Here is a 12,351-nt window from a genome sequence, read left to right as displayed (position 1 = left end):
CCTCCGCTTCAGAAATGAACGACTTTGTTGATGCCCAGTGGGTCTCTCTATGGCTTGAGAAGGACTTGGAGGGCTGTTGGTGTTTTTATTATCATCATAGTTATTTCTTACCTTTCTGTACCGCTCCATAGCCAAGCGAAATGTACAAGTAGGGTTCATGTCGGGAGAGGAGCTCCATCAGGCGTGGTCCCAAGCCGTGTAAGGGTTTATAGGTCAAAACCAGCATCTGGAATCGGGCTCAGAAACATACAGGCAGCCGATGCAAGCGGGCCGGAGTCGGGTCTTATATGTTAGGACGTCCTGGTCCCCATTATCAATCTGTCCACCACATTTTGCACAAGCTGCAGCTTCTGAACCGTCTTCAAAGGCAGGCCCACATAGAGCGCATTGCAGTAATCTAACTTGGAGGTTACCAGAGCATGGACAACTGAAGCCAGGTTATCCCTGTCCAGATAGGGGCATAGCTGAGCCACCATCCACAGCTGGTAGAAGACACTCCATGCCACCAGACCACCTGCGCCTCAAGGGACAGAGATGGTTCTAGGGTGATGGTTCTAGGGTGAGCCTGCTCCTTCAGGGTGGGTGCAGCCCCATCCAAAACAGATTGAACACCCCTCACCTGGTCAGAAGAACCACCCACCAGCAGCATCTCAGTCTTGTCTGGATTGAGTTTCAGTTTATTAGCCTTCATCCAGTCCATTGTCACAGCCAGGCACCGGTTCAACACATCCACAGCATCTCCTGCTGAAGATGAGGAGAAATAGAGCTGCGTGCCATCAGCGTACTGATGGCAACGCACTCCGAAACTCCGGATGACTGCACCCAACAGTTTCATGTGGATATTGAACAACCTGGGGGACAAGACTGACCCCTGCGGGACCCCGTACTGGAGAATCCACGGGGCCGAGCAATGTCCCCCAAGCACTACCTTCCGGAGCCGACCAGCCAGGTAGGAGCAGCACCTCTGCAATGCAGTGCCTCGCACTCCCAACTCAGCCAGACGTCCCAGAAGGAATTCACTAAGACGGCACATGGTTTTAACTGTTTTTACTGCTTTTAAATTATATATTGTTTTAACTTGTTCATGGTTTAATTTGTTTTTAGCTGTGTATATTTATCGTTTTATACTGTATGCTTTTATCTGTATGCCGTCCTGAGATCCTAATGATATAGGGCGGGATACAAATGTTTTTAATAAATAAATAAATACCATGGTCGATGGTATCGAAAGCCGCTGAGAGATCCAGGAGAACCAACGGAGTCACACTCCCCCTGTCTTCGTCCTGACATAGGTCTTCATACAGGGCGACCAAGGCGATTTCTGTGCCACATCTTGGCCTGGACCGTGACTGAAATGGACCCAATGGGTCCCATCCCAGAGTGTCTGGAGATGGTTTGCAACCCATCCGCTCATGGACCTTCCCCAGGAACGGAACATTTGCCACCGGCCTATAATTACGAAGGGTTTCTGAGTCCAGGGAAGCTTTCTTCAGGAGTGGCCTCACTACCGCCTCTTTCAGACGGCCCGGGACCACTCCCTTTGGCAGAGAGGCAGTAATTAATCCCTTCCCTGGCCCAGCGGGCCCGTTCCTTCCCTGCTAGTTTTTATTAGCCAAGAGGAGCAAGGATCCAGTACGGAGGTGGTTGCACGAAGCTGTCCAAGCACCTTGACAATGTTCTCGACCTGCACCAACTGAAACTCATTCAAGAAAGCTAGATGAGGCTGGCGCTCCAGATACCTCACCAGTTTTACCTACTCTAAATCCCGGCATATGCAAGAGATTTTATTCTGGAAGTGCCTACAGTGGACCTCAGGTACAGCTACAGTGTCCTTGGGGCCAGCATGCAACACCCCCTGGACAACTCTGAAAATCTCCACTGGGCAGCAGATAGAGGATTCAAGAGTGGCAGCAAGAGGTTGTTTTGTTTCTGCCCTCCCCCACCCCCAAATATGCCTTGCCAGAGGCCCACTGGGAGTTCTTCTCCACCTGCACGCGAGCCATGCCCTATTTGGTTTCATCATTCAATTTGACCGGTGACGGATGTTTGAGATTTGGACTCTTCCAGTCTTTAACATTGTGCTGGTTTGCAACACAGCACCACAACCTGTCCAAACCTCCGACAATCAACCGAAAGCCCGTTGACTCTGCTTCGTGAAGCCACTTTCTCAAGTTCACTGGAATAAGAGGCTCCAGGAATGTTAGCATTGGTTTGCTCTCCGCCTGGGCTGTGCAGGTTCACCTGTGGGTGGGGCCCATTTTGCACCTCGACCAGGACTTGAGTGACCGTCTGGGGTTCTTGGCCGCCCCATGAGAGGCACTGGGACCAAAGCTGCAGCCCCACAAGGTTAGGGCTTGTAGGAGGAGGATTCCGGCTGGACATCAGGAAAAACTTCCTGACTGTTAGAGCAGTACAACAATGGAATCAGTTACCTAGGGAGGTTGTGGGCTCTCCCACACTAGAGGCATCCAAGAGGCAGCTGGACAACCATCTGTCAGGGATGCTTTAGGGTGGATTCCTGCACTGAGCAGGGGGTTGGACTGGATGGCCTTTTGGGTCCCTTCCAACTCTTACTATTCTATGATTCTATGAAGTTTAGGGGAGCCTTCCCCAACCTGGTGCCCTCCAGTTTTCTTGGAGTTCAACCCCCATCATTCCCAGCCAGCCTGGCCAACGTATTGGGATGGGTGGGTTACAGTTTGGGGAAGGATCTCCTAAGAACTGATTTTCAGAACCAGCTCCACGAAGGCCTTCGCTTATGGGCTGCTGCAGAGGAACTGGGGGCAAAACCAGCCCCCCTTTGCACAAGCCCCTTAAAGAGGCCTCCTGAAAACAAAGCCCAGCCCCACCCCCTCCTCTGGACACCTCGAATGGACCCAGGCAGGAAACACACTCCCCAGGCTCAGTAACCTGACTTTTATGAGCCTTTTATGAGGCTTTTACGAGCCACCTTTTCTCCCGTTGGGGCATGGCAGAAGCCGGCTTAGAACTGGTCATTCTCTGCCCCAGGGTGCTCTACTGGGTCGCAGGCAGGGAAGGGTGTGGCGTTACACCCAACAAGTCAATTCCCTAATATATGTCTAGATTTGTAAGTCTATTGTGTTTATGACATTCTGATTAACAAACTAGCTAAAAGTGGGCTAGATGGAACAACTATTACGTGGATCCACAGTTGGCTACAGAATCGGACTCAAAGAGTACTTATCAATGGAACCTTCTCAAACTGGGGAGAGGCAACGAGTGGGGTGCCGCAGGGCTCAGTCCTGGGCCCAGTGCTCTTCAACATTTTTATTAATGATTTGGACGAGGAGGTGCAGGGAACGCTGATCAAATTTGCAGATGACACAAAATTGGGTGGGATAGCTAATACCCTGGAAGACAGAAACAAACTTCAAAGTGATCTTGATAGGCTGGAGTGCTGGGCTGAAAACAACAGAATGAAATTTAATAGGGATAAATGCCAAGTTCTACATCTAGGAAATAGAAACCAAATGCACAGTTACAAGATGGGGGATTCTTGGCTCAGCAGTACTACAAACGAGAAGGATCTTGGAATTGTCGTAGATCACAAGCTGAATAGGAGCCAACAGTGCAATATGGCTGCAAGAAAGGCCAATGCTATTTTGGGCTGCATTAATAGAAGTATAGCTTCCAAATCGCGTGAGGTCCTGGTTCCTCTCTATTCGGCCCTGGTTAGGCCTCATCTAGAGTATTGCGTCCAGTTCTGGGCTCCACAATTCAAGAAGGACGCAGACAAGCCGGAGCGTGTTCAGAGGAGGGCAACCAGGATGATCAGGGGTCTGGAAACAAAGCCCTATGAAGAGAGACTGAAAGATCTGGGCATGTTTAGCCTGGAGCAGAGAAGATGGAGGGGAGACATGAGAGCACTCTTCAAATACTTAAAAGGCTGTCACACAGAGGAGGGCCAGGATCTCTTCTCGATCCTCCCAGAGTGCAGGACACGGAATAACGGGCTCAAGTTAAAGGAAGCCAGATTCCAGCTGGACATCAGGAAAAACTTCCTGACTGTTAGAGCAGAATGTTGACCTGAGTGGGTGGAGATTGAATATCTTAGGAGGGGGTAATAGGATATATAAGGGAATGACTGAGGAGATGGGGGGGTGTTTTTAAAGTACTTGGGGTTCGAGGGAGAATTAGAGCATCAGGGTAAAGGGGGTTGTCATTTGAGTGTAGGGTACAGATAGTCAGTTGGTGTATATTAAACAATCCAAGAAAGTTCAAGAATGAAGGTGTGAGAGAAAGGAAAGCGTGTATGAGAAGAGGGAAAGGGTTGGATGAGAGATTTTAACAAGGGTCTGAAAAGTTTTATTATGAAACAAAGTTTGTGAACATTGAAATTAATTTTTATTCGGTTTGCTTTACTACCACAAAAATCCCACGTGTCTCCTTGGCATTTCATCTGCAGTTATCTACATATAACACCTGTTCTGACATTAATTCACCATCAGCACATATAATTCACAGCGCATTGTTTTATTCCTGAAATCATTCCTGTTTAACCCCGTTCTCCACAGAGTTCGTAGAAAGGTGGTGTTTGTCCTTCACCTCAGGCTCATAAAGTGGTGGCGCTTAGCTTGAGCAGGGAGTGTCCGCAGACAGGCCTGTGGTCAAGAACCTGTGTTGTGGCACAAAGGGCTTCTCCCACAATCTGCTACCTGCGACGGAGTCCCTCCCCATGGCTCCCAAACAAGCCAGCTGTGTGACACAAGTCCTCTCTTCGCTCCCCTTTCATGGATCAGACCCGGCTCCGTAGCTTTCAGCTCCTTCCGCGAAGACCCCCTTTCCCTGGGTCATGCTCCTGTCTTGAACTGAGGCAAGCAGAGGTTGTAGAAGGATCCCCTTTCAAAGGTGCCAAGTTCCCTCCAACAGACCCACCCCTCCGCTTGCAATTCCTCCTTCGCCAGAGAGCCTGCTCCCCCGTGATAGTGTGGGTCAAGAACCAGGAGGTGATGCCCGTCTGGCCCAGAGCAGACTCCCAGCAGTCCCTTGGAGGAGTTGTCCCGGTCTCCTCCCATCATGACGGGGGGGCCGCCCCCCAGGAAATGGGCGTACAAGGTCTCCAGCTCCTTCTCCAGGCTCTGGCCACGGGGAACGTGGACCAGCCTGCCCGGCACAGCGTAGAAGTGGTCCAGGCAAAGGGCTGCTTCCACTGTGCCGATCCAGTCTCGGGAGCCAGCAAACGAAGGGGGCTTGTCCCCCATCTCTACCAGGGCGTTCTGGATCTCCTTCAGGGACGGGGCGGGGCGGGAAACGGCCTCTCCCGGCCCAGCCGCCCCCAGCCACGAGCACACCGTCTGCAGGGTACGGTAGCCACAGCCCCAACCACGGTCGTCCACTCCGTCGCAGCCGTAGTGGTAATAGCAGTAGGAGCCGGAGACGAGAGCCACGCGCTGCAGCGCAGCTGGGAAGGGGAGGCCCAGGTGGACGCCGGAGAGCAATGACATCCTCAGGACGACAGTGGAGGCGCAAGCCTGCAGGCCGAGGATGAGGGAAGGGTGAGCAGGGGGCGGCGGAGGAGGAGGATTTGCCCCCACCCCCACCCCATCTGTGCCTTCCCCAACCTGATGCCCTCCACCAGCTGGGGAAGGCTGGGAGTTGCAGGTGGGGAAGACTGGCGTCTTCTTATTATAGATTTTATGATGCCGCCTTGAGGCCCAGCATTGGGCAAAAGGCAGGATAATGATGATGATAATGATAATAATCCCATATTTCTTCGATTCTAAGACACACTCCCCCCCCCATATAAACATCTCTAAAAACAGGGTGCGTCTTAGAATCGCGGGTGTGTTTATTATTTCTTAGAATCAAAGCTTTTTTTTTCTGTTGGTGGTACTGAAATTAGCGTGCGTCTTACAATCGATGGCGTCTTAGAATCCAAGAAATACGGTAATATCCCACCTTTTGCCCAATGCTGGGCCTCAAGGCGGCATTACAAAATTTAAAACATGAAACCTGTAGATGGAAATATACGAAAGTTAAAAATATATTAAATATGTTCCAATATTAAAACATTTTAAATGACCATTTTAGAAGTCTCTATGGCACAGACGTGATGTAAAATCTAGAATGTCCATTTCCCCAGACACACATTCAGACACGCGTGTACACGCCCGCCCGCACACGTGTACACGCAAGCACCCACTTGCACGCACCCACACCCAGGACACTCTACTGAGAGTTACATCCATCCCCCCTTGATATTTTCCCTTTGTGTCTGCATCCTCTTTCCCTCCTTATTGTTTACTACAACTTTATTAGATTGTAAGCCTATGCGGCAGGGTCTTGCTGTTTACTGTGTAATCTGTACAGCACCATGTACATTGATGGTGCTATATAAATAAATAAATAAATAAATAAATAAATAAATAAATAAATAATAATGCTCCCTGGAAACAAAGCCCTGTGAAGAGAGACTGAAAGAACTGGGCATGTTGAGCCTGGAGAAGAGAAGATGGAGGGGAGACATGATAGCACTCTTCAAATACTTGAACAGTTGCCACACAGAGGAGGGCCAGGATCTCTTCTCGATCCTCCCAGAGTGCAGGGCACGGAATAACGGGCTCAAGTTAAAGGAAGCCAGATTCCGGCTGGACATCAGGAAAAACCTCCTGACTGTTAGAGCAGTACGACAATGGAACCAGTGACCTAGGGAGGTTGTGGGCTCTCCCACACTAGAGGCCTTCAAGAGGCAGCTGGACAACCATCTGTCAGGGATGCTGTAGGGTGGATTCCTGCATTGAGAAGGGGGTTGGACTAGATGGCCTTATAGGCCCCTTCCAACTCTGCTATTCTATGATTCAACTTCCCATTTGTGGTTTTGGCAGTCTGCCAACAATAACACAGCTGCTACAATGTAACTGCTGCCACACACATATTATCCGCTGTTTAGGAACAGCACCATGGTTAATTAATCGTGAAATGTAAACAAAGTCACACATGGCTGAAAATCACCCAGCTAGCGTTCCAGGGAGGAGCCGATCTACCGTCATTGGAAACCTATGCAGGAGAGCAAATGAGGACACCTGGAGAAGGTGAATGGGCGCACGAGGCACGGAAGGGGAGTGGCCAGGTGCCCCCCATGAGAACTCCATTTATCCCCATGCAAGCGGCACATAAGCACCTTTCCAGACCCCTAGCCTTGTCAGCTCCAGAGGACACTGATTAAGTTAATCCTGCTGAATCCACTTCACTGACTAACTGCCCAGACATCACCAATAGGGGAGGGGCTACAGGCGCAAAGCACACCTGGGAGCAAGGAAGTAAAGCACATGGCAATGGCGGCCGAGTGATTTCAGCGGCAATTCTCCTTCTGACCACTGCATGGAAGTATATAAGCTATTGTCTTGCCTCAGCGCCGTGTGATCCTGTCTTTGCTGTGTGAGTGTCAGGACATCACCCTATTCTCGAGAATAAATGTTTGGAGACCAACGCCTTGCCTGTGATCTTTCGCGAGTGTTTCAATATTGGACTTAGATACACTTGGGTTAGGCATAATTTATGCAACAGACGGAGGCCCAGATCATTCACCAAAGGCCTGCTGGAACAAAAACGTTTTTGCCTGCCTCCGAAAGCACATCAAGGAGGGAGCAGGTCTAACTTCCCTGGGAAGAGAGTTCCAGAGCACTGGAGCAGCCACTGAGAAGGCCCTCTCCCACGTTCCCACCAGGCACACCTGTGATGGTGGTGGGACTGAGAGAAGGGCTTCCCCTGAAGATCTCAAAGCACGGGCAGGCTCATAAGGGAGAAGACGGTCTTTCAGATAACCTGGACCTGAGCCATGGAGGGCTTTATAGGTCATAACTAGCACTTTGAATTGTGCCCAGAAACAAACTGGAAGCCAGTGGAGAATCATGGGCCATGAAAGCCAGAAATTGATGGAGGGGGAGGCTTCTCTTTTTAGCAGAGGTTCAAGCTCGGCTGCCCTCTCATCCGTCTCGGTCTGCACTTTCTGTACCCTGGAAGGTCACAGCAAGGTCTCTCTGCGCCAGGTTTAGGGCAGCTTTTCCTGCCCATCACCCAGGCAGAACACACCGTATTTGAAGAAGGATTAGGGTTGCACAGGCATGCGGTTTGGGTCGTGTGACAAGCTGAACACACATCTTTTGTCAGCCAACACCTCGGGAACCCTGACATGCACCTTGACACTCTGAGAGATGCCATTATTTGTTGGTGTGTTTGATGTGGGTTGTCAGGGTGAGAAGGGAGTAGTAGTTGCAAAGAGGAGTGGGGAGGAAGGAGGATGAAAAAGGAAGAGAAGGCGTGACGTGTGACAGAATAGCTGCAAGGAGTTGGGCAGGCCAGCCACGGAGAGCAGCATTCCGGGAGCGGCATCAAGGAGTTCACCCGGGCAGCGCGCAGAGCCCGGCAGGGGCGGCTGGACAGCTGTTTAGGAGCTGAGCTACCTCAGGGACTCATAGTGTGTTAATGGTTAAGTTATTACTAATAAATTCTAAAGTTTTGTAAAAAGAAGCGCTTCCGTGTTTGGCTAAGTCCTGCTGTCTCATCCAGATTCCTTTGGAGGGAGTTTGTTGTCCACCCGAAAGTCAATTTTGAGATGGACAAGCGGGATAGATCCCAAAAATGCATTTATTTTGATGCAATTGCTTCCGGCCCATACAAGCGAGGGAGTATGAGCCCCCTTCTATAGTTACAGCCGGTATTTTATACAGATTTGTTATTTCAAGGCTTAATCGTGTTGCCTCACCCTTGTTGCTATTCTTTCAAGGCAGGGCGATGCGCCCAGTTTCCACAGTGGAAAATGAGACCTTCTAGCTTTTGCTTAGGACTGGAAGATTCCGCTCCAACCCCCAACTTTTGGGTGGCTGCATCTCTTCCTTCCTACACACGATGTACTTCTTGTATCTAATGTTAAAGCAAGAGTTGTTTTCCCATTGGTTATAGCTGACTGACATCTATGTAGCTCAAGGGCTTAGTACATTTCTCCATAATCTCCGGTTACATGTGTGTTTTGTAGAAAACCACAGTTGATCAAATTGTAGCTTCTCATGGGCAATTGTGCAGGAATTAGGATCGAGGCCAAAACAGGTGAACCAAACAGATATACGTTATGACAACACCGTATTATTATTATTATTATTTGCATTTTTATACCGCCCAACAGCCGAAGCTCCCTGGGCGGTTCACAAAAACTAAAACCATTCAAAGTATAAAACAAACAGTATAAAAACATGATATAAAATAAAATATCATGCGTTAAGCATATTAGTAAAGGGATTGAGAAGAAAAGTGCTAATATCATCCCACCCTTAAGGAAAACTATGGTGCGACGATACTTAAAATAATGTGTAGTTTCATAGATTTCATAGAATCATAGAGTTGGAAGGGGCCTAACAAGGCCATCGAGTCCAACCCCCTGCTCAATGCAGGGATCAATGTACATGGGGTTCCCTGGTAGTTGCCCTTCCAGAAACTGACCAGGCCTAGACTTGCTTAGCTACATCAAGTTTGCAGCATCCCATGCCATCACACCAAATAAGCTGGTCAGTTCTGATCACTTAACCCACCCCACCCCAACCCCCAAATATTGTGAAGTCGGGAAAAGGGCAGAAAAGGGCAACTAAGATGGTCAAGAGGCTGGAGCAACTCCCCGAGGAGGGAAAGATAAAAAATTATTTATTTATTTATTTAGAATATTTTAAAAAGCTGGGATTGTTTAGCTTGGGAAAAGGCAAATAAGGGGAGACATGATGGAGTTGTACAAAATTAGCCATGGTGTGGAGAAAGTGGAGAGGGAGGCCTTTTTCTTCCTCTGGGTGGGTCCTTGTCCCATAGAGCAGTACGACAGTGGAACCAGTGACCAAGGGAGGTTGCGGGCTCTCCCACCCTAGAGGCCTTCAAGAGGCAGCTGGACAACCACCTGTCCGGGATGCTTTAGGGTGGATATTCCTGCATTGAGCAGGGGGTTGGACTGGATGGCCTTGTGGGCCCCTTCCAACTCTGCTATTCTATTACTCTACGATTCTATAAGCTGGGCTGGTGGGAGGCTTAAGACAGATAAAAGGACGGAGGACTGTCTTCTTCACACAGCGCAGCAGAGTCGAACAGTGAAATTCACTACCAGCAACTCGGGATGGCTTTAAAAGTGGGCTGGATATATCCCTGGAGGAGGCGAAGGCTATCCATGGCTACTAGCCCCGATGGCTGTGTGCTGCCTCCAGTATCAGAGGCCGTAAGCCTGTGTGCCCCAGCTGCTGCACCATGTCCTGCTTTGTTGGGCTGTTGGGCCCCTGTGTGAACAGAGTGCTGGACTGGATGGACCCTGGGTCTGATCCAGCATCAGGACTCTTCTGATGTTCTTATGACTACAACTCCCAGGCACGCTGGGGCTTATGGGAGTTGTAGTCCAGCACATCTGGGGGGCGCCAGGTTGGAGCAGTCTGGTTTAACAGCTGCTTGATTGTCCCACAAGGCGCTGGAGCCCCTGTTGGGGAGGGGGAGAGGCGCCAGTCCTCCACCACCATAAAAACCTGGGCTAGAGAGTCCATCCCATTTCCTCCCCCCTCCCCCCCGAACGAAGTCTGATCTCCTCACCGCAGACCGTGCAACCGGACGTGTGGCGTCACTTCCTTTTCCCGACTCTACGGAGATTTCTCGCCCAGCGCTCGGCAACCCCAGCCCGGACCCTCCTGACCACGGAGAGCGGGTGACTCCCCCTCTGTTAGCACGGTCCTAGAGCGTCCCTCTGCCGCTCTTTCCGTCCTTGGAGCCTTAAAAGGGGACGCCGCAACTCTGTTAAAACCTATCACTAGTAAGTGACGCTTCCGGAAGTGCCGTCGTAGCCTGACGCTGTGGCGGCCATCTTAAGTATGGTCACGGAGACTCCGACGCTCCTTCCCCTTAAGATGGCGTCGTTCAGTTTCCCGCCGGAAGTGATGCTATGACCAGCTGCGTCTCTTTTAAATAATGACGAGCGACTCTTTATCTCTCAGCCTAAGACACGATTGGCTGCAGGGACGGAAGTAATGGCCGTCCGCCATTGCCCAGGCGTTGTCCATGGGCGCAGAGTGCCACCGCTCTAGGCGGTTCCATCTCTATGGTGAAAGGCTCAGCGAGATAGGAAAGTGTAGAGTGACGATCCGCCTGCCTAGAGAAGCGGCTCCCGAGTTCCTTCCGACGCCTCCTTTGTTGGAGAAAAGCCCAAGATTTCGGGGTACCTGTTCCTTGAGGGGGAAAGGTGACCGCTCCCCCCGCCAAGAAACGACCTGGTGCCCTTCAGATGTGTCAGACTACAAGTCCCATCAGCTCTCTGTGGGGGATGATGGGAGTTGTAGTCCAGAACATCTGGAGGAGCCCTGATTACCACCGCTTCACCTGCAGGGGGCGCTTCCCACCACGTGTTCACGTGTAAATCAGGCCTGGGCAGCCCAGACCCAACCCGGGTTTCAGGGTACATCCAGCTCACACCAAGGAAGGTCTCTGTCCAAACATATCACAGTGGTGTGGGTGTGGGTGTGACTTCCTTCCTTCATGGTATATAATATGTATACCTTAACAGCGAATCTGAAAGAACTGGGCATGTTTAGCCTGGAGAAGAGAAGACGGAGGGGAGACACGAGAGCACTCTTCAAATACTTGAAAGGTTGTCACACGGAGGAGGGCCAGGATCTCTTCTCGATCCCCCCAGAGTGCAGGACACGGAATAACGGGCTCAAGTTAAAGGAAGCCAGATTCCGGCTGGACATCAGGAAAAACTTCCTGACTGTTAGAGCAGTACGACAATGGAATCAGTTACCTAGGGAAGTGGTGGGCTCTCCCACACTAGAGGCCTTCAAGAGGCAGCTGGACAACCATCTGTCAGGGATGCTTTAGGGTGGATTCCTGCATTGAGCAGGGGGTTGGACTCGATGGCCTTGTAGGCCCCTTCCAACTCTGCTATTCTAGGATTCTATGAATCGTTCCCGTCGCTTCTCCACCCGTGCATTTGTCCCTCATCACGTCAAACAACGTGGCCATGGCCCATTTTGATCCCGCTGCTTCTCCTGCACACAGGACATCGCAGCAATTCCGTCTTTAGCAATTTAACTTACTGGGATGATTTTTTTTGTCACACGAAGGCGGCTAGAAGGGGCGGGAGGCGGATGGTGTCGTGAGCTGGACCCACCGAAATCCATGAGCGCCCAGCAAGGAGCGTGCAATGAAGCGCTCGTCTGATGGAGCCCATCGCTGTCCAGTTGTCATTACTACTGGAGAAGGTGATGCCCTTCCCCAACCTGGTGCTTTGGATTTCAGCTCCCATCAGCCTCAGCTAGCATGGCCAATGGTCAGGGAAGTCTGGCTTAGAGGGGACATGGGACATGTGGCCGAACACGC

The 12,351-nt window shown here is 50.7% G+C and overlaps 1 protein-coding gene across 1 annotated transcript; it reads right to left on the bottom strand.

Moving 5' to 3' along the window:
* Positions 1-4,402: 4,402 nt before the first annotated feature.
* UFSP1 (UFM1 specific peptidase 1 (inactive)) lies at positions 4,403-10,677 on the bottom strand. Its single transcript, XM_063137622.1, has 2 exons — positions 10,573-10,677; positions 4,403-5,492 (listed from the first exon to the last, which is right to left on the bottom strand). Exon 2 carries the CDS (start codon positions 5,463-5,465, stop codon positions 4,812-4,814), a length of 654 nt encoding a protein of 217 aa, XP_062993692.1. The 5' UTR covers positions 5,466-5,492; positions 10,573-10,677; the 3' UTR covers positions 4,403-4,811.
* Between the last annotated feature and the right edge of the window lie 1,674 nt (positions 10,678-12,351).

This window comes from Elgaria multicarinata, chromosome 11, assembly GCF_023053635.1.
Source record: "Elgaria multicarinata webbii isolate HBS135686 ecotype San Diego chromosome 11, rElgMul1.1.pri, whole genome shotgun sequence".
In the NCBI taxonomy this organism is placed as follows: Eukaryota; Metazoa; Chordata; class Lepidosauria; order Squamata; family Anguidae; genus Elgaria; species Elgaria multicarinata.
Note: the sequence above shows the minus strand (reverse complement) of the source record. Positions and strands in the feature narration are given on the sequence as shown.

Bases quoted from the DNA above. Each gene is read 5' to 3' on its own strand.
- UFSP1 (XM_063137622.1), bottom strand. From the start codon at position 5,465: ATGTCATTGCTCTCCGGCGTCCACCTGGGCCTCCCCTTCCCAGCTGCG.